Raw genomic sequence first — 23,963 nt, 5'->3', positions numbered from 1 at the left:
CAGCAGACGCTCCCTTTTAAAAGTGGTCAATATCTTCTTCTACTAGTTCTATGAGTTGGTAAACAAAGGGAAAGGGTGCATACTGCCACCTGGAGTGTGTTGTTRGAACAGGTATGAAGCCAAGGTGGGTGATTTACTGCCGTCTGCAGTTATGGAATGTTTGCAAACCAGACCTTGGTTCAAATTAGGGATGGGCACGGTCAATCGAATATCCGAACAGACGTTAGTATTCGATTACTTGAGTAAGTGGGATTGTAGGCCTATTATAACAATGAAAAAGCTTTGTCTAAATGAAATTATCCTTCTGAAGTTTTTACCTGCAATGATATACCATGACATTTGAAATGCTTAATTTAATAAAACAACAACCTTTTGAATGTAGTTTTTATATAAAGGTGTGTTGAGCTACTGCTGTGTATTAAGCCCTTCAGGCTGCCCTGACATCGGTGTGCTGTTTTCCTCACTTCCAATAGCAATTAGAGGCACTCACATAACAGAGTTTCCACAATACCTGACACAGATCAATGCAAAACACTCACCAGAAAACCTTTTCTAACAGAATCAGTTCTATCATGGCGAAAATTTGACTACTCTTTTGCTGTTGCTGACAATCTACCAGAGAAATTACCAGAGAAAAAGCACCCTGTCCGGTGTTTACCTTTMCCATGTGCTTTGCGTCATTCTGATTGGTCGAGAGTCAAGACTAAATTACATTTTTGGGGGGACTTTCGAGTTTCCCTAAAAATGGCATGATATTACTCAAATAGTAAAATTATTTCAAATTACCATCCCTAGTTCAAATACTGTTTCAAATATCTCAATTACTATCACATACATTTCGAAGTAAGTATTCAGATATTGTTTATTTGAAAAGACAAGTGGTTGAATACTGGAATGTATTTGGAAATACACTTGGAAAGTATTGGCATGTATTTGAAGAGTTTTTTCAGATACAAATAAATATTCCCATGCATTTGAACCCAGGTTCCTAGGAGTATTTTAAAGAATGCATTTGGAAATAAGTACCTGAAAATATTATATAATTATAGAAGTTATTTGAAAATAAGCAGMTGTTGATATTGGCCACATTACTTGAAAACACCAAAATACACAGAAAGTAAATATTTAAATAACAAATACACGTGTATTTGAACCCAGGTCTGGTTCGCACGAGTGTAATTCATTGGCTGATGACCTGGATAGAATGATGTGATCCTTCCTTAACCCATAGGAAGTGATGACACTTCTCAGTGCCGCTGCCCATGCAGTCCCGTTCCATGTCAGCCATTGCTCGTGACGTCAGCTCAAAATAGCTTTGAGTGCAGCAGTTACAACGTGGTTGCATTATAAGAGGACATGATCACGTTGATACAATATGTCTGTGACAGTGGATTCGAACGAATCTCAATTTACCTGTGAAACTGAAGAAGCATTCAGATTTAGACAGACCTCAACATATTGTATAGGACAGATCCCAACACAGGATAAAGAAAGAGGAGAGAGATAAAGAGAGAGAGAAAGACACATTCAGATAGAGCGAGGGAAAGTGAGACAGATAGATCTCGAGAAAAAAGGAGCCAGGGAAATAAAATGGACGGGATAGGTCCGGAAGAAACCCGTTGCCATGGATAAAACACTAACACAAGAAGACAGGGAGAACAGAAACGGGTTGATCCCAGACATCAGCTATACTGTTATTGTATAATGTCCATCCGCCTASTTAGATCTGTTACCTAGACAGACCTGGACAGACAAGACAGCAGACAGACGGCACGGTGCAATAGAGAGGTCGTGTTGAGGGGGCTCAAGGGTCGCGGGGTCAAAGGTGAGAGGTCAAAGCGAAGTGGAGAACCTACCTGGTACGTGGAAATGCCTGGGAGCAGCCACATAGGTGGAGGAGGGAGATTTGCCGTCGGAATAGGTGGACAAACTGGGTGTACTCCGTCCACTTTCACTACCTCCAATGGGGAAAGGAGGGAAGGGGGAGGGACAGGGGAGAGCAAGAGCCGTGGACGAAAAAAGGGGGGCAAAGAGAAGAGCAAAGAGTCATGCCATTGTGCTTACTGGCCAAAGCTTTAACTATGAAGCGGAACCAACATTATTCATGACATTTATCAACTGACTTGATAACCCAACCACTGGTTACTGATAGGGCCGTAGGTTTTTCGTGACCATTTATCCAGACCAGGACAAACTCTAGGCCCTTGTTATTGGTACTTGGCTCACGTCGATATCCTAATAGATGAACGAAGGCTACGAGCATCCTATAAAGGCAGATTGCTCCAAAAACATATAGGTTGGCTCAAGGCTTTACCAGTTAATAGCAATGCATTGTGGCCACCGACGCACGCTGAAATGGGACAGCGTCAATGTGTTTCTACTTTCAACTGAAAGTGTGCACGGCTGTAATTATGACCACAGTCCATCACAATGCATTGTGTCACACAGGCTGGGTGATTAAGTCACTGACGCCTTACAGGCCATAGCTAATAAACATCTACATTTGAGAGTTGAAAAGAACAGAGGGGGAGGGGAAAGAAAGACAAGAAAGAGGAGGAGAAAAAAAAAGAGGAGAGAGATTGTTCACTCGATTGAGCACACGCGCCTCTCTCGGCCCTTTGTGGGAGAAACAAAAGGCAAGAGTGAAACTTTTGGGATGCAAGAGGATGAGGTCATTCGGACAGAAACACACGCGGACACACACATGCACACACACACGCACAGACACACACGTGTACACACAAACACACGCGCACAGTCACGCAGATGCAGACGTACACACACACACACACGTACACATACAGTCTACACACACAAACTGGCATTAGTGCAGAACTCAGTTAATTTGCAGGGCAGCACCTCCACAAATCGGGAGCTAAGGCAGGACACTGAGCCCGAAGAGAGGTGGGGAGGTGGGGGGGTACTGGGTTTTTTAGGTATGACCTTCAGTAGCATCATAGAGCGACGTAGCTTCTCTCAGAATAAGAATCTACTAACATGTGGTAGCAATTCCTCATTCAAGAACTAATCCTCATGTACTGATAATAACTCTTACATTGGATGCAGTTGTCATTGCATCATTTACATAAATTCACCGAGTGGATTTTCTTTCTGTCGTTGCCTTATCCCTCTGTCTCCTCTCTTTTTTCCCTCTTTTTCTGTCTCCACCGCATTTGTCTTCCACTCGCTCTTCAAAATTCAATTCAATTCAAATTCAATTCAATCACCTCTTATCTCTCTCACACACTTCCTGCCTCTAGCACCGTGTTGAAAACCTAACAGCTAAGCCACTTGTGTACGTGTGAGGGATAATCATCCGCAAACACAATCATTTAAACTAGCCTCCCGAGGGAACCTGATAGTTCATTAAACCCAAACCAGAGCATAGAAACAAACTCTCTTTCACGCTGTGTTAGGAACCGCTTGAGCCTGAAAAAGGCAACCGGCCCAGTGTGTGTGAGTCTGTGCGTGTGTGTGCGTGTGTGTGTGTGAGTCTGTGCGTGTGTGTGCGCACGTGTGTGCCTCTGTGTGTTTTTGTGTGCAGAACGACGTGCAACTGCAACTGGCAACCAGACCCCAAATTACAGCACCATCACTCCACCACTCCTCTCCTCCCTTTCATTCCCTCATTCCTCCAGTCCTCTCTTTCATCTTGGCTCGCCGAGAACTTTACTTTCCATCTCTCCGCCTCTCGTGGAAAAACCACCCGAAGCCTGGCCCGCGTGTTCTGATATACAGTACTAATGCTCCGGTCAAACCTCATCTCTCTCTCTATCTCTCTTTCCCACTTTCTTTCACTCCTTCTCAAGGCTCTTTCCCAATCCAACTTCTTTACAGGGGGAGTTCAACCTCAAATTCTTGTCAGCCCCCAAAAAGTGACCCTCTTCCAACCCCCATTCAATGTCATACCTCTTGTTTCCCCCTCTCTTGCACCCTCTTTTACTCTCTCCCTCTTCCTAACTCATGAGGCGTGATATGTTCAGCCCGAAAAGCTGGGACGTCCACCCGGCTATCTCCAGTGACCCAATGAGTCACAATCTCTACAAGCCCTGGGGCATAAGTCAGCCGGTCATTGAGTGTCTCCAGTGATACAACCCGTAAATCTGGATAACAGTAAAAAGAGCTGATGGGAATCTAAGGAGGCCTTCGTGGTTTGGCTTTGTCAGCCAAAGGAGAAGCAGTYCAGCTGAGTGATCGCTTTTTCTTATCTCTTCCCTGAGGGAAACTGGAGGTGACTCGTGATTTTAAAAAAAAGTAGGCCTACTCCCACACACACACACACGTGTATTTGTCAAGGTTTTGGTCGAGTTGACTTAGGTCAAACACATTTATTCATTGTTCGCAGATACTGTGACTTATCATGCGGTTCCAAACTAGACCGCAGACCGACGTATTTAACTATAATACCGTATACCCCCGAACTTATATCTCCCTGGCAGCAACCCTCCTACAACCATACAACCATGAAACCAACCACCTGCAGTTTCTCCCACTCACTCCATACAAAATCACCATCGGACACCAAAGGTTTAAAGGGCTGAAATACACTGAATAACAACAGTCAACTCTAAGGCAAGGCATGGTTCCCAAAATAACAACAACAACATAAACACTSACAGGCAATCCATTTCAAGTTCCGTGCAAGCCAACAGTTGAGGTTACARGTACAACACTTACATCCCACCAAACATAGAAACATAAAATAAGGATGTAATCTGCCWTCTTCTCCCCCAGTAATATATTCCCATGTCAAGTATAACTGAAATACAAACAGTATATCGAACATATCCACAATTACAGTCGGTTCCCATGCACAACAACAAGACTAAGACAACCTGAAGACAAAATTGAAACTTCCACAGACAATAGAAAGGGCAAGCAAAAACAAACTTAAGGGGTCCCAACACACAACCTTGATGCACACCAAGAAAATCCAGTATTACGCTAAGAGAAAGAGAAACAGAGCGATAGAGACCAGGGGGATCTGGTGCGTTACCGTGACTGTGAGGAGGTAAATTGAGATGCAGGAACGTCTTAGGTTTAGATTCAGGTGGTAGTAGGGGSTCCTGTTTGAGGCCTAGGGGGTGAAGGAGGGGGAGAGGGGGAGACGAAGCACAGGGAGGTGGTTTGACACGTCACACCTGTGTGGGTAGGGGAATTCTCGCGTAGGCAGAGGGGTACAATTGAACCCCACTTATGTGCTGGYAAATTGTGTAGAAAAATGGTGCTTATGGTAACTCTGATGGGGGGGTTGTGGGGGTGCTGACATTAGAGAAACAATAGGCATTTATTCTATGTAAAACTGTCAAACCAACAACAGCGGAAACCATACAGATATTGTGGGAAACACAGCACACAAAAATGCAATACCGATAGGTCTYAAACAGTCATTGTGGGACTCGTTGGGTGCCATTGTTTATTTAACTATCGATTCGTTTCGAGTGTGTACACAGCCGGGGATGGGGGACATGCAGTGTTATCACTGCAGAGCCGGGAACAAGTCTAAAGCTGACACTGCACTCCACACCAGCGGACCCATGGGTCCAGGACAGTGCGTTAGGGACTAGGGAGGGACTAGCTACCTCTGAAGTAGGGCACATAGTTGTGCTGCTGGAGCATGGCCAGGGTGGTGGGGTTGAGGGGCAGAGGAGAGTTTCTGCCTCCAGGAGAGACTCTTCCCCTGGGAGAGATTCTGCCAGGCACTGTCATCCCCCCAGGCGTTTGCAGCGCCCCAGGGTACTTGGGGGGTAGGCCCTCTGAGTAGTGCATGGGGAGGGAGGAGAAGTCCCTAGCCAAGGGGGAGAGGTACTTAGGCCCCCCCGTGTAGGCRGAGGGGCGGGGGAGGGAGCTGGAGTCAAGGGGCTGGCCATTGTATCTATTACCCATTGCTTTACTGACCATGTAAAGATCCTCTGTAGGGGAAGATGGTGTAGAAGGACAAGATGGTTTTTAGGGGAAAGAGGACACTGTCCATAGTACTGTCCCATACCCAATAGACAAATACAGTACAGATTCCATGGTAATACCATGTAAAAGTGATGGCATAACCACCTCATTCAAAGAGAAGCATGGAATGAAAATGGATGAAATGTTGGAAAATTCTGCAAGAGGAAAAAAAAAAGAACAGCATCTTGGAAAAACACGTGCTCTCTAAAGTAATAGAATTAGCGTGGCAAATCAAGACGACGCTTGAATGAGGTTGCACATTTTGGAATATGATGCACATAAATATTACACCATACACCAGGGTTGYGGTCAGTTCCATTTAAACTCAGAAAGTAAACCACATTCCAACTCGAATGTCCGTGTACTTCCTGAWTTGACTGAATTTAAATGGAACTGACCCCAACCCTGTCATGCACTATATGCAAATGCTGTATATTAATGACTACAACTGTACATAGTATTCTATTATAATAATGTATAATATACGAATAGTAACAAAATACTATGTTCTACTTTTCTATGTCAACTCTATATGTCTTTCTATATGTCAAATGTACAAACATTTTACTATGTGCTCGTTTTGTTGTTGAACTGCTGCTAGCTGGAGGTGAATGGTGAGGGGTGAGGGGGGTACCTACCCGGCCTGCTGTAGTTCTGGGGGGAGCGGGACGGGGTGTACCCTCCATACCTCCCCAGGGAGCTGGTGGAGCTGGGGCTGGAGGGCCTCCTCTGACGGGGAGACTTCTCTCCGTCGCCCTGGAAACCAGGACAGGAAGTTACGTCATCACGACGTCACACAAGGAGGGCGACTYAGGACGTCACGGATACGGCCAAATACCTAACACGGAAGGTTCGCGGGAACGTTCACGCACGCTGCAATCGCGGTGGGGTACAACACCACGGAATCATAGGAGTGTGTGTTCCACGTCAGACTATGGGGGATTCGCTGATGTGGTTTTAATGATCGGGATCAATCACTTTATAGTGTGCAAATGTCCTTGAAAACCACCCTTTTGCGTCAACGCACGCGCACAGGCGCGCACACTTCAATTCTAACACACAACCATCAATAACATTTGAGAGGAAACACAAAACAATGTTATGGGGAAACATTGAAATGAGTCGTGTCCGGGTGGAGCTCAGTATGAGGCCCAGGCTGTGCTATTTTACCTCTGTTGGAGTACGAGAGAGCAACTGGGGGGACTGCAAATAAAGAGGGGAAGACAGAAGCAGATGAGTAAAAGATTTGGCGTGGGCCCTCAGATCCTCACAAAGCTCTCCACCCCTGMACTGGTACCACCTGTGTATATAGCTAAGTTATCGTTACTCATTGTGTATTTATTATTACTTATATTATGACTTTTTATACTTCTTCTCTATTTTCTTTCTCTCTGCATTGTGGGGAAGGGCCCGTAAGTAAGCCTTTCACTTTTAGTCTACACCCGTTGCTTGCGATGCATGTGGCGAATACAATTTGATTCGATTTTGAGTCAAATTAACTCATATCATCTGAGGTGATATGAGTTAACCGAACAAACATGATTGTGAGCATGACTTTGACATTCGTTAGGCGTTGGGCTCAATGAGTATGACTTGCTTACTTGCTATACCCCTCCCAATGTCTACGGTTGTGGGAATGTTGAGGGAAGGACCAAAACAATACTAAAAATCGTCTTTTTGCACCAACTTCAGACATTTTAGCCAACTAGGCTGGGAGAGAGCTATGATTCAACTGAGGGAATGAGTTTCCTTTAAAACAGGAAGGAGGGATACCTTTTCTGCGTAAGGCTATATGAGACTGATGGATAAAGGTTCAGTGGGTGGCTTATGGAGAGAGAGACAGAGAAAGAGAAAGAGAACGCAGCTCCCTTGTTCCCTCCCCTTACATCTCCGTAGTGTCGTTCCTCTGAGGGGTAGCTGACATAAGGYGCGTAGGAGAGCATGTCGGGCCGGTCGATGTTGTAGATCGCCTTGATCTTTGGCAGTGCAGCGAGGTCTTTGTAATCCAGCATCTCATCTCCTAGTTTGGCCTGGGACACAGAGGAAACACGCCAGCTCAGTATTTTTTAACATCGACCACTTTGATAATGAGAAAAAACGATAATGGTATAGGCAATTCACTCGAGCCCAGTTGAAATACTGTCGTCAACGTAGCACAGTCGACAATCGATCAATCAATTGATTGCATCGCTTGCTCTTTGGAGTATTAGGCTGGCTATCTATAAAACACGTTGTGACAACTGCAGATGTAAAAAGGGCATTCGTTATATATTTTTGCTGTTGATTTGATCACAGTGGACAACCCTGGTACTGGAGACCTACAGGACGGGCAGGCTTTTGCTCCGGACCATCACTAACACACGTGATTCAACTAATCAACTATTCATTGCGATATTATGTCATTGAATCAGGAGTGTTAACGCTGGGCTAGAAATTTAATTTAAAAAAAAAACCTGCGGGAGGTATGCAGGAGGTTGGTGGCACCTTAACTGGGGAGGATGGGCTCGTGGTAATGGCTGGAGCGGAACAGGTGAAATGGTATCAAATACGCCAAACACATGCGTTCCATGCGTTTGATGCCATTCCATTTGCTCTGTTCCAGCCATTGTCATGAGCCGTCCTCCCCTCACCAGCCTCCTGTGATACACACTGTTGCGCTCCAGGACCCCGGATTAGTGACCCGCTGTTGTCCTGTGCCGCCCTCTAGTGGTGAGARGAGGTGGCGCTTACGTAGATGACCCTGCTGGGAGAGCCAGACGCACTGGAGGCTGGGACAGAGGTGATGCTCTCAGAGGAGGTCCTGGTCACCTGGAACAAGGACGACAAGGAGTTAACTCTGCTCACTATCACTGAAAAGGATTGAAAGGTCGAGGGAGAGAGAAYGAGACAGAGACAGAAACACATGTATCTCTCTTGAACTGACAACTTCACATTGCTACTCTCGGCGAGTTCCTCTTTGGGACTAGCATTTTTTTCGACAGCCCTGCCACTAACTCGAGATTAACTCTGAGCCTAGGTTAACACATAGCAGTGTAACAACAAAACACGAGCAAGCGTTCACCCCTCCTCTGGTAATAAAACACTACGCAGCATCATTCAAGGTGAAAGCAGTGGTAGCGGTGACCATAACAGTCTCCTGACACATACGGATACTGTGACACCAGACAGACACAATASTGTTGTTCATTAGTGAAGCTCAGGTGGACTACAGTGATCAGTGTCAAGTTTAACCACCACCTATTCACCCGTTAGAGTTCAAGTTGGGGCTAAATTCCATTTCAACCTAATCCATCACCCGAATTGAAATGGAATGGATCCAAACCTCGGCTATTACCATACTACTACAGCAAAGGCACTTCCTGTGTTGGATCACATGATCAACCTAACAGGATTGTGGGGAAGTGAGTGTCCTAGGGCCGGGCTAGGTACAGCAAGTGCTCTGTGGGCGTGGCTAGCTACTGAGCGTGAAGCCGTTTCGGGGGTCAAGGTTGAGGGGTCAGGGCAGCCCCATGCAGAGGTTGGAGGTGGGTAAAGGGATCTGGGCTGCACATGCATCACCAACCTGCRGCTCAGAGACGTCATTGAGCTGTATCCGGACCTGCTTCTGGGAACAACAGGTGTATTACATTGGGGAGGGGACAGAGTACTGGTCTGGGACCTGGGCTTATTGACTTACTGCACKGTAAGTGCACTTATTAGGTGCCCTTTGTTCAGGGAATCAAGATCAACACAATGCCAGTCGGTCAACTTGGGCTGCTTCTTCTCTACGGATGGAATCCTAACTTGAGACACAAGTTTGAAACAATACGACTCCTGGATATTGTGACATAGCCATAGTTAGACTGTGGAGCTACTTTAGTGCAATCTCTTCTGGACAGATGTGCATGACATAAATGGTAGTAGCATCTGTCCACAGACTGTTGGATGCGACGACTAACGAGTAAATTTGTTCCGGTACACGGATTTTCCGTCACTGATCATTCGGACAAATCACAATTTTCGCAGGAGCTCGCATCTTTCCAATTTCGTAACGGGAGGGGACATTTGGKCCATGGACTTGCCCGAAACTGTCTCAGAGAGAGAACTCACCTTACTCTTCTCCTCCTGTCTGGCTGCCTGTCTGCAGGGAGGATGCCAGATAGAGTTACCTGAGAGAGAGAYAGAYAGAYAGAGAYAYYWYAGWGAGAGAGAGAGAGAGAGAAGTGAGAACGAGTAAAATAGGAAGAGAGCGAAAGAGGGAGAGAGAGGAACACAATGAGATGCTTCCACTCGAATGTGAAATCACCACCCATATTCTCCCCACAGCCGCGGTATCTCTGACAAAAGAGGCACGAGTTCGGCAAGCAAGAGTACAACCCTGCGGCCCCATATACATGTGTGACTCATAGGCAAATCAATTCCTATGCAGTCAGAAAGGAAACTGCAGGGAGATGGAGACAGGTTTCTTGTAAATCCCTGACGCGAGCCAAGCTAACAGCTCTAGCGCTCTAGGTGCAGTAAATAAGAGAGAGGGTCGTAGAGTGGTGAACAATAAGGCTGAGTTTTGTGTGAGGTGATTCATGCCAGAGACATTCAGTGATTCACTAGCACTGTGATCTAATTCATTAGCATTGGGCAAATGCACTGTGGTTTTATGGCAGCTGGGCTATTAGTGAAGGACGTTTCCATGCTGACGGATGGGTCGTGGGTGCATTTCTGAGTGAAAAGAGGGAGAGGGAGAGAGGGAGAGGGAGAGGGAGAGAGAGGGAGAGAAAGAGAAGACGGGTCGAGTGTAACAGAGAGAGAGAGGGAAGAGAAAGATGGAGAGAAAGTGAGAGAGACAGAGAGAAGAAGAAGAGAGGTTGGTCCACCTTGCAGGTACATCTCCTCTCCTTCGCCAAACATCTGCTCACACCTGGCACAGCGGGCACATGAGGGGTGGTAGTGTTTCTCCCCAGCCTGGCAGGGACAAGAGGTCAAAGGTTACAAAGTTACAAAGTTCATGAATGACATTGAACACGAGGAAACAAGCTAGGAAATCCACAGCGAGACGGAGAATACTAAAGAAGTGACAAATGGAAAAAGCCGAAATAAAAGAATCCAGTTGATTGACAAACATTTTGTCTTTCCTCTCGAATGTGAGACAGACATTTTTTTTCTCGTCGTCAATACACCAATAACCTTCCTTCCCAGACACAAGTATATCCTCAACCAGACGAAACACATATAAAGGCATGTTTTAAGAAAGTACTTATAGAGTATAGAGTACTTATAGAGTACGTATAGAGTATAGAGTACTTGTAGAGTACTTATAGAGTACAGAGTACTTATAGAGTACTTATAGAGTACAGAGTACTTATAGAGTACTTATAGAGTATAGAGTACTTATAGAGGCATCTTCTGGATGTTTAGCTGTATTGGTGTTATAGGCTGCTGATTCTGCTGTTTGAAACATTCCCTAGAGCGTGTCCAAACTAATTCACATTCAGCCAGCTTATCCAATTAAGACGAAGATGACTTCGAGTCAGAAGATGACAACAAAGGAAGTTCAGTACTACAACTTGAACACAAGGGGGTGCTCTGGTACAAGCCACGTTACAGTTTAGGTGCGTACGGAGCAGATAATACTGCAGGTTGGCTATGGGATCACTAACTATGTCTACAGTTAGGAACATCCGAACCTTCGTGCAACTAATCGAGATGTCTAAAAGGGAACACCAGCCCAATGTTTACATGACATCATCAATGTTTATTGTAGCCACGTATTCTATTAGTAGACATGAGATCCATCCCACCACTCTGTAAGCAACCTATGCGGTTTGATAACCATAGTGACATGAATGGCTTCACATTGAGATGCTAATGTCGGATGACACGCTATTCGTGACACGTTCATGAATTCCACAGAGCTGTTAGAGGTGGTAGAAATGATGTATGTGTCTATAATGACATGATGTCATGGTGTGGATTGCATCTAGGTTGGGTTAGCTGACGAGAGTTTCTATCTCTCACTCCCTTTCTGCCTCCATATATGTGTCTCTCCCTGTATACAAAATGCTTATTGCAAACACCATGACATTATCTCTCTTGCCCCACTCTTTGCTCTTTTTCTATTTTGTCTGTCTGTCTGTCTGTCTGTCTGTCTGTCTGTCTGTCTGTCTGTCTGTCTGTCTGTCTGTCTGGATCAGCAAGGGGATCCAATCCGGCCCGCGGGTAGTTTGAGTAAAAACATTTTTTTTTTTTTAAGTGTAGGAAAGCTTACTCAATATACTTTAAAATAGACTGAAACCAAATTGAAACTGTGTAGAAATGATAATGGACCTACATTCATACAGTTTCTTGACTGTGTCCAACTTGCTAATAATCACCGGAAATTAAAGCTAGACAGTCAGGGAGCATCGAAAAATTCCCCAAAACAATGAAAATTGTAACTGCGAGGAAATATAACCCACTTTCAGTGCGGCCCTCCGGACCTCGTTGAAGACCGAATACGGCCCCTGGGGCAAAACTAGTTTGACACCCCTGTCCTAGACACTGATCTTGAGTCAGTTTAGCATTTTTTCGGAGAGAGAGAGAGAGAGAGAGAGAAAGTGAGAGAGAGAGAGATAACAGGCTGGAATTTGATCCCTATTCAAACAAGGAAAGTATGGCAGGGTTGAGGACGGAAATAGATAATGCCACACTAACAACAATACAGTGTCTCCTCTGTGCGAGAGCAAGGGGAAACGCTAGCATTTAGACCGGCTTTGGTATTGAATGATGAGTAGGCATTTTGGTTTTGAATTAGGAGTCGGCATTTTCTATGGACGAGGCTTCATGGGTTGCCGTGTTGGAGGTTTGAAATTGAGGTGTGAGTTTGATACCGCTGCGTTTTGGTTACTGACATTGAAGTGGTAGGTGGATGTGTTGATAAGTGAGAATGGCAACCAGACGCTGAACTGCTAGAGGGATGAGAGGGCAGGTCAGGATTCAGACTGCAGTTCTCTCTCTCTATCTCTCTCTCTTACTCTCTCTTCCTTTTTCTCGTCATTCTCCTCCTCCCTTTCTTTCTCTCTCTTCTTTTTGCTCTTCCCTCTCCTTATCCGCCCTTTCTCTCTCGATCGACCTCTCTCTCCCTCCCTTCATCTATCTATATTCATCTCTCTTTCCCTTCCTCTCCTCCTCTCCCCCGCAGTATTTGTGACTAGGCTGGAAGGCAGGGGAGGTGATCACAGAATGGATTTTGGTAAGAGAGGCAGAGTAGAGCAACAAGGCTGACACACACACACCCACACCCACACCCACACCCACACACACACACACACACTGCAGTGGAACGGGGTGGTTGGGTGCACAGAGGACAATGGGCAATACAATGTCTTCTCTCCCTGCCCTGTCTTCAAACCAGCCGACCCTACATGGATCGACACCGCCCTAAAACCTTTTCTTTCTCTCCCTCTTACCTCGTCAAACCTCGCCGTGACCCTATTCACCCTCTCTCTATGGATTGTAAACATGACTCTCTTTAGTTGTAAACACATTTGACACGAGCCATTTAATACTACCCATATCTTCTTAGACCTCAGTCAGACCATTTTAACTACAATAGTTTCGACCAATTTCATGTTCTACCAATCTTCCTTCAGACCCCAAACTCCATTCAGGTTAAGCCTCCCTAAGGCCCCTCTATTGGCTTGACCCCCTCTGTGCTCAATGAATTAATCAATCCCAAATGCCGTGACATTTCAGTGCAGGGCAGGAATCSTAGGCAAGGCTCCACACAGTCCACAGTGCAGGACAGGCCCGGTGACTGACTGGGTGGGACCCTCCTAAATAGGCCCATAGATGGCAGAGCTATCTCTAGGTGGAGCTGACTATCTCTGTCTGCTGTAGAGGTCGACCGATTAATCGGAATGGGCCTATGTAATTAGGCGATTTCAATTTCAAACAATCGGAAATCGGTATTTTTGGACACCGATTTGGCCAATATTTTTTTTTATTTTTATGTACACCTTTATTTAATCTTTATAAACTAGCAAGTCAGTTAAGAACACATTCTTATTTTCAATGACAGCCTAGGAACGGTGGGTTAACTGCCGTCGTTCAGGGGCAAGAACGACAGATTTTACCGTTGTCAGCTCAATCTTGTTCAACCTTACAGTTAACTAGTCCAAACGCTCTAACCACCTGATTACAGTTGCACTCCACGAGGAGCCCGCCTGTTACGCGAATGCAGTAAGCCAAGGTAAGTTGCTAGCTAGCCATTAAACTTATCTTATAAAAAAACAATCAATCAATCAATCATAATCACTAGGTAACTACACATGGTTGATGATATTACTAGTTTATCTAGCGGGTCCTGCGTTGCATGATAATCGATGCCGCTCGTATCGTTGCTCAACGTCTACCTAACCATAACATCAATGCTTTCTTAAAATCAATACACAAAGTATTAGATTTTTAAACCTGCATATTAAGATAAAAGAAATCCAGGTTAGCAGGCAATATAACCAGGTGAAATTGTTTTATTTTTTATTTTTATTTAACCTTTATTTAACCAGGTAGGCAAATTGAGAACACGTTCTCATTTACAATTGCGACCTGGCCAAGATAAAGCAAACAGTTCGACACATACAAACAACACATAGTTACACATGAGTAAAACAAACATATAGTCAATGATACAGTGAAAAAAAAATAAGTCTATATACAATGTGAGCAAGTGAGGTAGATAAGGGAGGTGAAGGCAACAAATATATTGTATAATAAAAAAAATATAAAAAGGCCATTGGTGGCGAAGTAAATACAACACAGCAAGTAATAAAAAAACTAAAAACACTGGAATGGTTGGTTTGCAGTGGAAGAAAGCGCAAAGAGAGAACAGAAATAATGGGGTGCAAAGGAGCAAAATAAATATAATAACAGTAGTAAAGAGGTAGTTGTTTGGGCTAATTATAGATGGGCTATGTACAGGTGCAGTAATCTATGAGCTTGCTCTGACAGCTGGTGCTTAAGCTAGTGAGGGAGATAAGTGGTTTCCAGTTTCAGAGATTTTTGTAGTTCGTTCCAGTCATGTGCAGCAGAGAACTGGAAGGAGAGGCGGCCAAAGGAAGAATTGGTTTTGGGTGACCAGCAGAGATAAACCTGCGGAGCGCGTGCTACAGTAGGTGTTGCTATGGTGACCAGCGAGCGAGATAAAGGGGGACTTACCTAGCAGGGTCTTGTAGATGACCTGAACCAGTGGGTTTGGCGACGAGTATGAAGCGAGGGCCAGCCAACGAGATGTGACAGGTCGCAGTAGTTGGGTAGTATATGGGCTTTGGTACAAAACGGATGGCACTGTGATAGACTGCATCCAATTTATTGAGTAGGGTTTGAGGCTATTTTGTAAATGACATCAACCGAAGTCGAGGATTGGTAGGGATGTCAGTTTAGCAAGGGTCTGTTTGGCAGCATGAGTGAAGGATGCTGTTGCGGGAATAGGAAGCCAATTCTAGATTTAACTGGATTGGGAGATGTTTGATGTGAGTCTGGAAGGAGAGTTTACAGTCTAACCAGACACCTAGGTATTTGTAGTTGTCCACATATTCTAAGTCAGAGCCGTCCAGAAATAGTGATGTTGGACAGGCGGCAGGTGCAGGCAGCGATCGGTTGTAAGAGCATGATTTAGTTTACTGTATTAAGAGCAATTGGGAGGCCCGGAAGGAGAGTTGATGGCATTGAAGCTCGCCTGGACGGGTGTTAACACCGGTGTCAAAAGAAGGGCCAGATAATACAGAATAGTGTCGTCTGCGTAGAGGTGGATCAGAGAATCACCAGCAGCAAGAAGGCGACTCATTGATGTATACAGAGAAGAGAGTCGGTCCAAGAATTGAACCCTGTGCACCCCATGGAGATCGCCAGAGGCCCGGACAACAGACCCTTGCGATTGACACACTGAACTCGATCAGAGAATAGTGGGTGAACCAGGCGAGCAATCATTAGAGAAACCAAGGCTGTCGAGTCTGCCGATGAGGATGTGGTGATTGACAGAGTCAAAAGCTTGGCCAGGTCAATGAAACGGCTGCACAGCATTATTTCCTATCGATGCGGTTAAGATATTCGTTTTGACCTGAGCGTGGCTGAGGTGCACCCATGACCAGCTCTGAAACCAGATTGCATAGCGGAGAAGGTATGTGGGATTCGAAATGGTCGGTAATCTGTTTGTTGACTTGGCTTCGAAGACCTTAGAAAGGCAGGGTAGGATAGATTATAGTCTGTAGCTGTTAGGGTCAAGAGTGTCCCCCCTTTGAATGAGGGGATAACCGCAGCTGCTTTCCAATCTTTGGGAATCTCAGACGACCACGAAAGAGAGGTTGAAGAAGGCTAGTAAGTGGTTGGGCAACAATTTCAGCAGATAGTTTTAGAAAGAAAGGGTCCAGATTATCTAGCCGGCTGATTTGTAAGGGTCCAGATTTTGCAGCTCTTTTAGAACATCACGCTGACTGTATATTGGAGAAAGAGAAGATGGGGAAGGCTTGGCGAGTAGCAGAGGGGAGGGCAGTGCAGTTGTCCCGGGGTAGGGGTAAGCCAGGTGGGAAAGCATGGCCAGCCGTAGAAAAATGCTTATTGAAATTCTCAATGATAGTTGGATTTGTCGTGGTGACAGGTTTCCATCTTCAGAGCAGTTGGAAGCTGGGAGGAGGTGTTCTTATTCTCCATGCTTTACAGTGTCCCAGAACTTTTTTGAATTTGTGTGTTGCAGGAAGCAAATTTCTGCTTGAAAAAAGCTAGCCTTGGCTTTCTAACTGCCCTGTGTATACTGGTTTCTAGCTTCCCTGAAAAGTTGCATATCACGGGGGCTGTTCGATGCTAATGCAGAACGCCATAGGATGTTTTTCGTTGGTTAAGGCAGTCAGGTCAGGCAGAGAACCAAGGGCCATATTCTGTTCCTCGGTTCTAAATTGTCTTGAATGGCGGATGCCTATTCAAGATGTGGGAAAGGCATTTTAAAAAATGTCCAGGCATCCTCTACTGACGGGATGAGATCAAATCCTTCCAGGATCACCATTGGATGTTGTGTCACTTCTCTTGCGTTCATTGCACGCATAGTCAGTGTATAGCAAACAGTTGGGCTGCCTAATTTGCCAGAATTTTACGTAATTATGACATAACATTAAAGTTGTGCAATGTAACAGGAATATTTAGACTTATGGAGGCCACCCGTTAGATAAAATACGGAGCGGTTCTGTATTCACTGAAGAAATAAACGTCTTGTTTTCGAGATGATAGTATTCCGGATTCGACCATATTATGATCTTAATGCTCGTATTTCTGTGTGTTATTATGGTATAACTAAAGTCATGATCAGATAGAGCAGTTTATAGAGCATCCTGACGAGCTGGGTGTAAAGGCAGCAGCAGCTCGTAAGCCATTCCATTCAAACAGCACTTCTCCTGACATTGGCAGCAGCTCTTCGTGTCCGTCAAGCATTGGCGCTTGCTTAATGACTCAGCCTACAACTCCGAGATGAGGCTGGGTTTGTAACCGAGTGAAATTGGCTAGCTAGTTACTGGGTGGTCGCGCTAATACGGTTTCAAACGGCACTCGCTCTGAGACTTGGATAGTTGTTCTCCTGCTCATGCATGGGTAAACGCTGCTTCGAAGGGTGGCTGTTGTCGATGTGGTTCCTGGTCGAGCCCAGGTAAGTAGCGAGGAGGGACGAAGCTATAGCTGTTACACTGGCAATACCAAAGTGCTCTATAAGAAACATCCAATAGCAAAAGGTATAAAAAATACAAATGGTTGTAGAGAGATAAATAGTCTATCTATATTCCTATAAAACTACAACCTAAACTTCTTACCTGGGAATATGAAGACTCATGTTACAAAGGAACACCAGCTTTCATAGTTCATGTCTTCCATGATCAAGGACTAAAGCGTTGAGCTTCTCTACTAGCACATATTGCGCACTTTTACTTTCTTCTCCAACACTTGTTTTGCATTATTTAAACCAAATTGAACTGGTTTCATTATTTATTTGAGGCGAAATTGATTTGATTGATGCATTATATTAAGTTAAAAATAAGTGTCATTCAGTATTGTTGTAATTTCAATTATTACATACCGATTAAGATCGCGATATAAAAAAAAAAATGAATCGGCTTTTTTTGGGTCCTCCAATAATCGTATCGGTACGGCGTGAAAAAATTCATAATCGCTCGACCTCTAGTCTGCTGATCCGTGCTTTGAAGGGCGGGGGGTTGCAGCTGGTGGCTAAACCGCCTTGAGGAAGCCACATTTCCTAACGCAATGAAATCACACATTGTTGTGCAGCAGCCCTGTGACACCACACACAAACAAAAACGTACCCTCCCACACCCCGCCCCGAAACGCCTCTCAGCTATTCAGTGGCGACTGATTTGATTGAGGTTGGCAGGCCGCAGCGGCTGGACTACTACCCGGCACAATTAACATACAGGCTACTGTGTGTCTCTTAATTGTTCTGTGTAGTGATGTAATGCTATGCAAGAGAAAGAGACAAGAGCGCTCATTCTATTTCTTATGCTTCTTATGTTCTCGCCGGTCTTTCAAGCCCTGGCAACCGGTACGTGTTTATGAAAAGAGAAGAGCGTGTGAGAAGAGACGAGAGAGAGGTGGAGAGAGAAGGAGAGGAATGAGAGGGATGTGAGAGAGCAGGAGAGGCATAAGGGGGGGATCATTGTTTGCGCTTCCCATAATTGTGTCCTAGTCAATGAGGGTTACAGGGAGTGTGGCCAAGACCCCTCTAGAGCTAGGCCTACCCCTGTTACCCTATTTCCTCCCCGCTGAGAGAGTATCCTGTGACCTTCCAGTCCACCGGTGTAAAACGATCCCCTTTTCACTGAAGTCATTCTCTTCATTGATTTTTATTCTCTCTGCTCGTCTTCTCTCTCTCTCCTCTCTCCTCTCTCTCTCTTCTCTTCTCTTCTCTCACTCTCTCTCTCTCTCTCTCCTCTCATCTCTCTCCTCCCCTTTCCCTTCTTTCCTCTCTCTCCCTCCTCCGTCCTCCTCTCGCTCTCTCTCTCTCTCTCGCTCTCTCTCTCTCTCTCTCTCTCTCTCTCTCTCTCCTCTCTCTCTCTCTCTCTCTCTCTCTCTCTCTCTCTCTCTCTCTCTCTCTCTCTCTCTCTCTCTCTCTCTCTCTCTCTCTCTCTCTCTCTCTCTCTTCTCTCTCAGCTGAATGCGTCTAGACAATATCTCTGTCTCAACCTTCAGAGATTAAATACATACATTACAGATTCGGATGTAAAACGCGCATTCTGTTCCCAAAACCTTGATCTATTTCCAGTCAACATTATGTGATCGAATACCATTGTCTTATCTTACATGAATAATATTTGGAGGTATGTGTTTTGGTTGGCATATTTTCTACCACAGCGGTATTCAGCAATGGATCCCTTCAAGTCTTGTTTATGCGACAGAGAAGATTCTAGTAAAGAGAATGGTGTGCATGCATGCTGAGAGAGATGCCAGTAAAGCCCTTTAAACTGAATTGAATTGAATTGAGAGAGAGGGAGAGACAGCAAAATGCAGAGCAAGAGAGGGGGAGAGTGGAAGGTGTCAAAGCCATTAGCCCAGAGAAAGAGAGAGGGAATGAGGGAATACCCAGGAGGGAGAGATGGACTGAACTAAACATGCAGCCATAGATACTGGATATCTGTAGTCTAGTCTCACAGGACGACAGGCTAACGTGGCTTAGGTATCGCCTAGACATTGATCTAAGGTCAGTTTAGCGTTTCTCCCACTAATGGTTGAGGTTARGAGTGGAAGAGGGTAAGCCGATCCTAGATCTGTGCCTATGGCACACGCCTACCTGGAGTCTCACTGTCACAGACGCAACACTGTGAACGCTAACGGATTGGAAACGTGTCTGTGGAAAGAGTGAGTAACCGTACTGAGCGGTATAAATCTAACAGTGGCAAGACCACGGGGACGTAGACACTGGGGGAAACGTTGTTGTGTGTATTCATTAACGCGTGGCTCCACAACAAACAGATCCACGTGTCCTGCGAGTCACGCAGCTCCATCCATATACGACAGCTGAGAACGTTTTGGCTTTGAAGACATGAGGTGGTGCTTCGTACCTCCATTCCACACATCTGTCTTTCCATCCCGCCGTTCGCAGACAAAAGTGACATATAGGTGTTARAACGKGTCCTACCTCCAGTACTTTCCCAGTGATGTACTTCTTGCAGCTGTCACACTGGATACCGTACATGGCATGGTAGTCCACCTCGCAGTAGGGGATCCCATCCCTAGTACAACACACACACAGACACACATCAGAGATCCCCGTCAGCTTTTAATACATACTCTGTGACCTTCGGGCACTTCGGGCAGCTGCTATCGGAGAGAAAGAGCGAGAGATGACACAAAGCGATACAGACGAGACTATCTTGAATGTGGCGGGTAGATACATGTCACATATCAGGTCAAGAATCGTCTGGAAACTAGTTAAACATGGATGGAAACCCCAAGTGAGGGAAGTTATCCTCGAAATGGCACCCTACGATTGTTGCCCGAGAATGATAGGACCGTCGGTGGTGGCCAAGAAAGCCGACGGCCGCGATACGACACTGCATGCCCGGCTCTAGGGCCGAGACCGCAGGCAGACACGACGAACGCACCGGGGCCCAATGTGGGCAGGGGCCAGCGCAACCGAGTCCAACAACCCCAGCTGGCAACGAAGGGCTGAGAGAGGATGGATTACAGTGAGACCTAAGGAACTGATACAGGAGACCGTCCCAATAGGGCGCTACTTGGGACCCACACAGAGACTAGGAAAGAATTGTGAGCACCAAGAAAAGATAATTGCTCACTCACTCTCTCGCTCCACTCTTTTTGTTCCCTACATGGTGCACTACTTTTGACCGGGCCCAGGGCCCACAGGGTCAAAGATAGTGCACTATTAGGGGATAGTGGTGCGCGAGTTATCTGGGATCGCACAACTTGAACGTGATGAACTGGTTGCGTAGGCGTTCGGGAAAAATCGTCATCCACATGCTCGTACTCTGTTTGTTCGATTGAGTCTCGTTGTGGCAGTGGAGATAACGCTTGTCATGAACCAACAAGACAGTTGCTAGATCTGGTATTCGTGCAGAAGGCAAGATACTATCGTGGCCATAATGAAAAGCCATGTAAAAATTGCATTGCGTTTGAAAAATAACTAAACCAATTGTGTTGAAGTATCGTGCATGTACTCCGAGTTAAGTAAATCGGACCCCAGTCCAGCACATAGGTATAAAAGAAGACACCTAGCAACAAACGCTTTGACGTGACAATCACTTTCTTATCGCCACCCATCGACACGTACAATGCCTATCCTATGTCCCTCGCTGTTGTTCCCACTGGGGTTCATATCATCCTGAAGCGCGCCAAATGGCACTGCTATGTCATATAGTACACCATTGTACCAGAGCCCTGAAAGTAGTACATTAAGTGCACCCATAAAGAGGAATTAGGGCCATTGGGACAGATAGCCCTGGGTCAACGGTAGTTGACCTGTGTTTTATCTCTCCGAATAGTGCAGCACTTCACAACAGGAAGAACCGATAATTATAGAAAGTACCCCGTAGTCTCGAGCCCTATGTGGTGTCTGGTTTATATCGTACTACTCTCTTCAATTAGTAAATGGGTTTTGGTGTTGAGGTGCCACTGTGTTAATCTAAGCAAGTCGAACTATGGGGACAGGTAGGCAATGCTCAGGGTAGGGCTTAATTCTGTTCATCTGGAGAGTAGACAACGTGGACCTTTGGGTAAAGCACTCTAAATATTACTTGATTGTTATGAGAGAAGGAAGACCCTGAGGAGAAGGCTACTAAAGTTTAGGTACAGCAGAAAGGCAGTGTCCAATAAATTACCACTTTAGATTCAGGGTACAAACTCATTTTCCCCGGGGACGCAATTTGTCGTTCAATGATATATGTCTATGGAGGAAACCACTATGTGCGTTCTTTTTCTGAATGTTCAATGCACTCAGACTGTCTAGCTTTCATTAGTGCATTATTAGGGAGCTGAACTATCAGTCAAGAAAACAAAGGTTAATATTTTGGCAGAAAATGGACACATTCCTCTCGGAAATAAATGCAACCATCCCAAAGCATTCACTGACTTTCAACCTGAAAATGCTGACTCGCTTATTAAAATATAATCGAGTAAATATCACAAACATGCGAGAAGAAATTATCTCTGACAGAAATCAATTATTCACACACGGTAAAAATCTGAGAAAATAGACAGGAAAGCTAGGATTCATTTGTTTTTCTCACAATGTAATCAACTCAAAGTTCTGTCAGCACCACACAATTTGTTGACGTAGCCTAGTTTAAATTGTAAAGGCCTAGATTAGGTTATTAGTCCTTGTGATATTAATGTACAAATGAATTTTTAGCTTATCTTTGACTGAAGATAAATGTCAGGCCATTATAGTCTACTCACCTTGTCAGCCCCACATAATTCTAGGGGCAAAATTCTATTATATTCAAAGGACTAGTTGTGTCTTCAGTGTTCTTACTACTTGTGCATCCCTCGTGTATGTAACCTACTCCTACACGCTGTGCACACAAATTTTATTCACACCAACTCAATAAACCGCGCATCAATCCTCTGCTCAACAGACAAACAGAGCTATAAGTCAACCCGATCATTATTAAAGCCCTAGTTATTTTGGCGGGCCTTTGACCAAAGTCATTTCTTGGAACCTAAAGTAAGAAGAAAGATTCAGAGACACAATGGACAAAGTAGCCACAGTATAATTGTATGCCTTATTGAATTTTCATCCCGTGATTAGCTGATAAAGTACATCTACCGACTCTGACTACGCTCAAGCCTGCTGCATACTTGCTTTTTACCCTTAAACATCCTATCGAAGCATTTAGCAATATGCTCTATATGCCTCAGTGAACTCGCGCTGTTACGTGTTAACGAATCACCACTCAGATTTCAATAATGCGCAGCAAACTATACAACAGTTGAGACAAGTTAGCCCAAAGTATGTATATTCAGAAGACTCTCTACAGGCCGAAGTGAACACACAAGTGGTGAGATATAGCTTAGACTTGTAAGACCACTCGATTGTATGCGGACCATTGCTCTTTCTCCCGTGTTTTATAACTATGGGGTGCGAATCGAAAACGACTGTCGCGGATGGCGGGTAGCCTACAATATAGTCTACCAATGAGCAAGTTATAGAAGTGTGCAGATTATAAGTTGTCCTCTATCTCATAAGGAACTTTACATTGAGAGGCCTATAGCTAAATGATGCACAGCAAATTTGAGTATGACCAAGGGCGTAACCACCCCCACCCTGTATTAAAAAAATGTAATACGTCTTGAAATCAATATGTTTACCCACCGAAACAGTGTTAAATAACTAGACAACCCATCTCTATGTGTTTGGATTATGTCTCTAACACCAATGAGGCGGTTGCATTCGTGTCGGCAAACGACCTACTCCCTGTTGTCACCAACAAAGGCTCACAACTATCTCCCTTTGTCACGAGGGATCTGTAGCTGATTTAGATTAACTTGTCCACCCTGTTACGGTCAACCCTTGTTACGGCCAACCCTGTTCGGTCAACCCTGTTACAGTAACGTCAACCATCTTTACGGTCAAGCCCTATTACGGTCAACCATGTTACGGTCAACCCTGTTACAGTACAGTCAACCTGTTACGGTCAACCCTGTTACGCCACCCTGTTTTACGGGCCATACCGTTTAACGGGTTCAACCTGTACAGTCACCATGTTACGGTCAACACTGTTACGGTCAACCCTGTTACGGTCAACCATGTTTACGGTATCATACCCTGTTCACCGGTCAACCCGTTACGGCAACCCTGTACGGTCAACCCATCCCACTGAGGTATACGGTCAACCCTGTTCAGTCAACCTGTACTTTAGTCACCTTACGGTCCCTTGTTCATCAACCTGTTCGGTCAACGCCTGTTTCGGTCTGACCACGTTACTCAAAACCCTGTTACAGTCAACCCTGTTACAGTCAACCCCTGTTAGGCCACCGTAGTCAACCCTGTTCAACTTGGT

At 45.1% G+C, this 23,963-nt stretch overlaps 1 protein-coding gene across 1 annotated transcript in view; it reads right to left on the bottom strand.

Annotated features, from left to right (window-relative positions):
• Positions 1-23,963, bottom strand: part of ablim2 (actin binding LIM protein family, member 2) — a 115,783-nt gene that overhangs the window by 21,891 nt on the left and 69,929 nt on the right. Inside the window, 9 exon segments of the mRNA XM_070437812.1 lie at positions 1,857-1,958; positions 5,583-5,912; positions 6,585-6,702; positions 7,833-7,976; positions 8,677-8,754; positions 9,509-9,550; positions 10,036-10,094; positions 10,797-10,884; positions 20,084-20,177. Of these exon segments, the coding sequence (XP_070293913.1) occupies positions 1,857-1,958; positions 5,583-5,912; positions 6,585-6,702; positions 7,833-7,976; positions 8,677-8,754; positions 9,509-9,550; positions 10,036-10,094; positions 10,797-10,884; positions 20,084-20,177 (1,055 nt within the window).

This window comes from Salvelinus sp. IW2-2015, linkage group LG37 (assembly GCF_002910315.2).
Source record: "Salvelinus sp. IW2-2015 linkage group LG37, ASM291031v2, whole genome shotgun sequence".
NCBI classification, from domain to species: Eukaryota; Metazoa; Chordata; class Actinopteri; order Salmoniformes; family Salmonidae; genus Salvelinus; species Salvelinus sp. IW2-2015.
The sequence above is the reverse complement of the archived record's forward strand: the minus strand, read 5'-3'. Positions and strand labels throughout refer to the sequence as shown.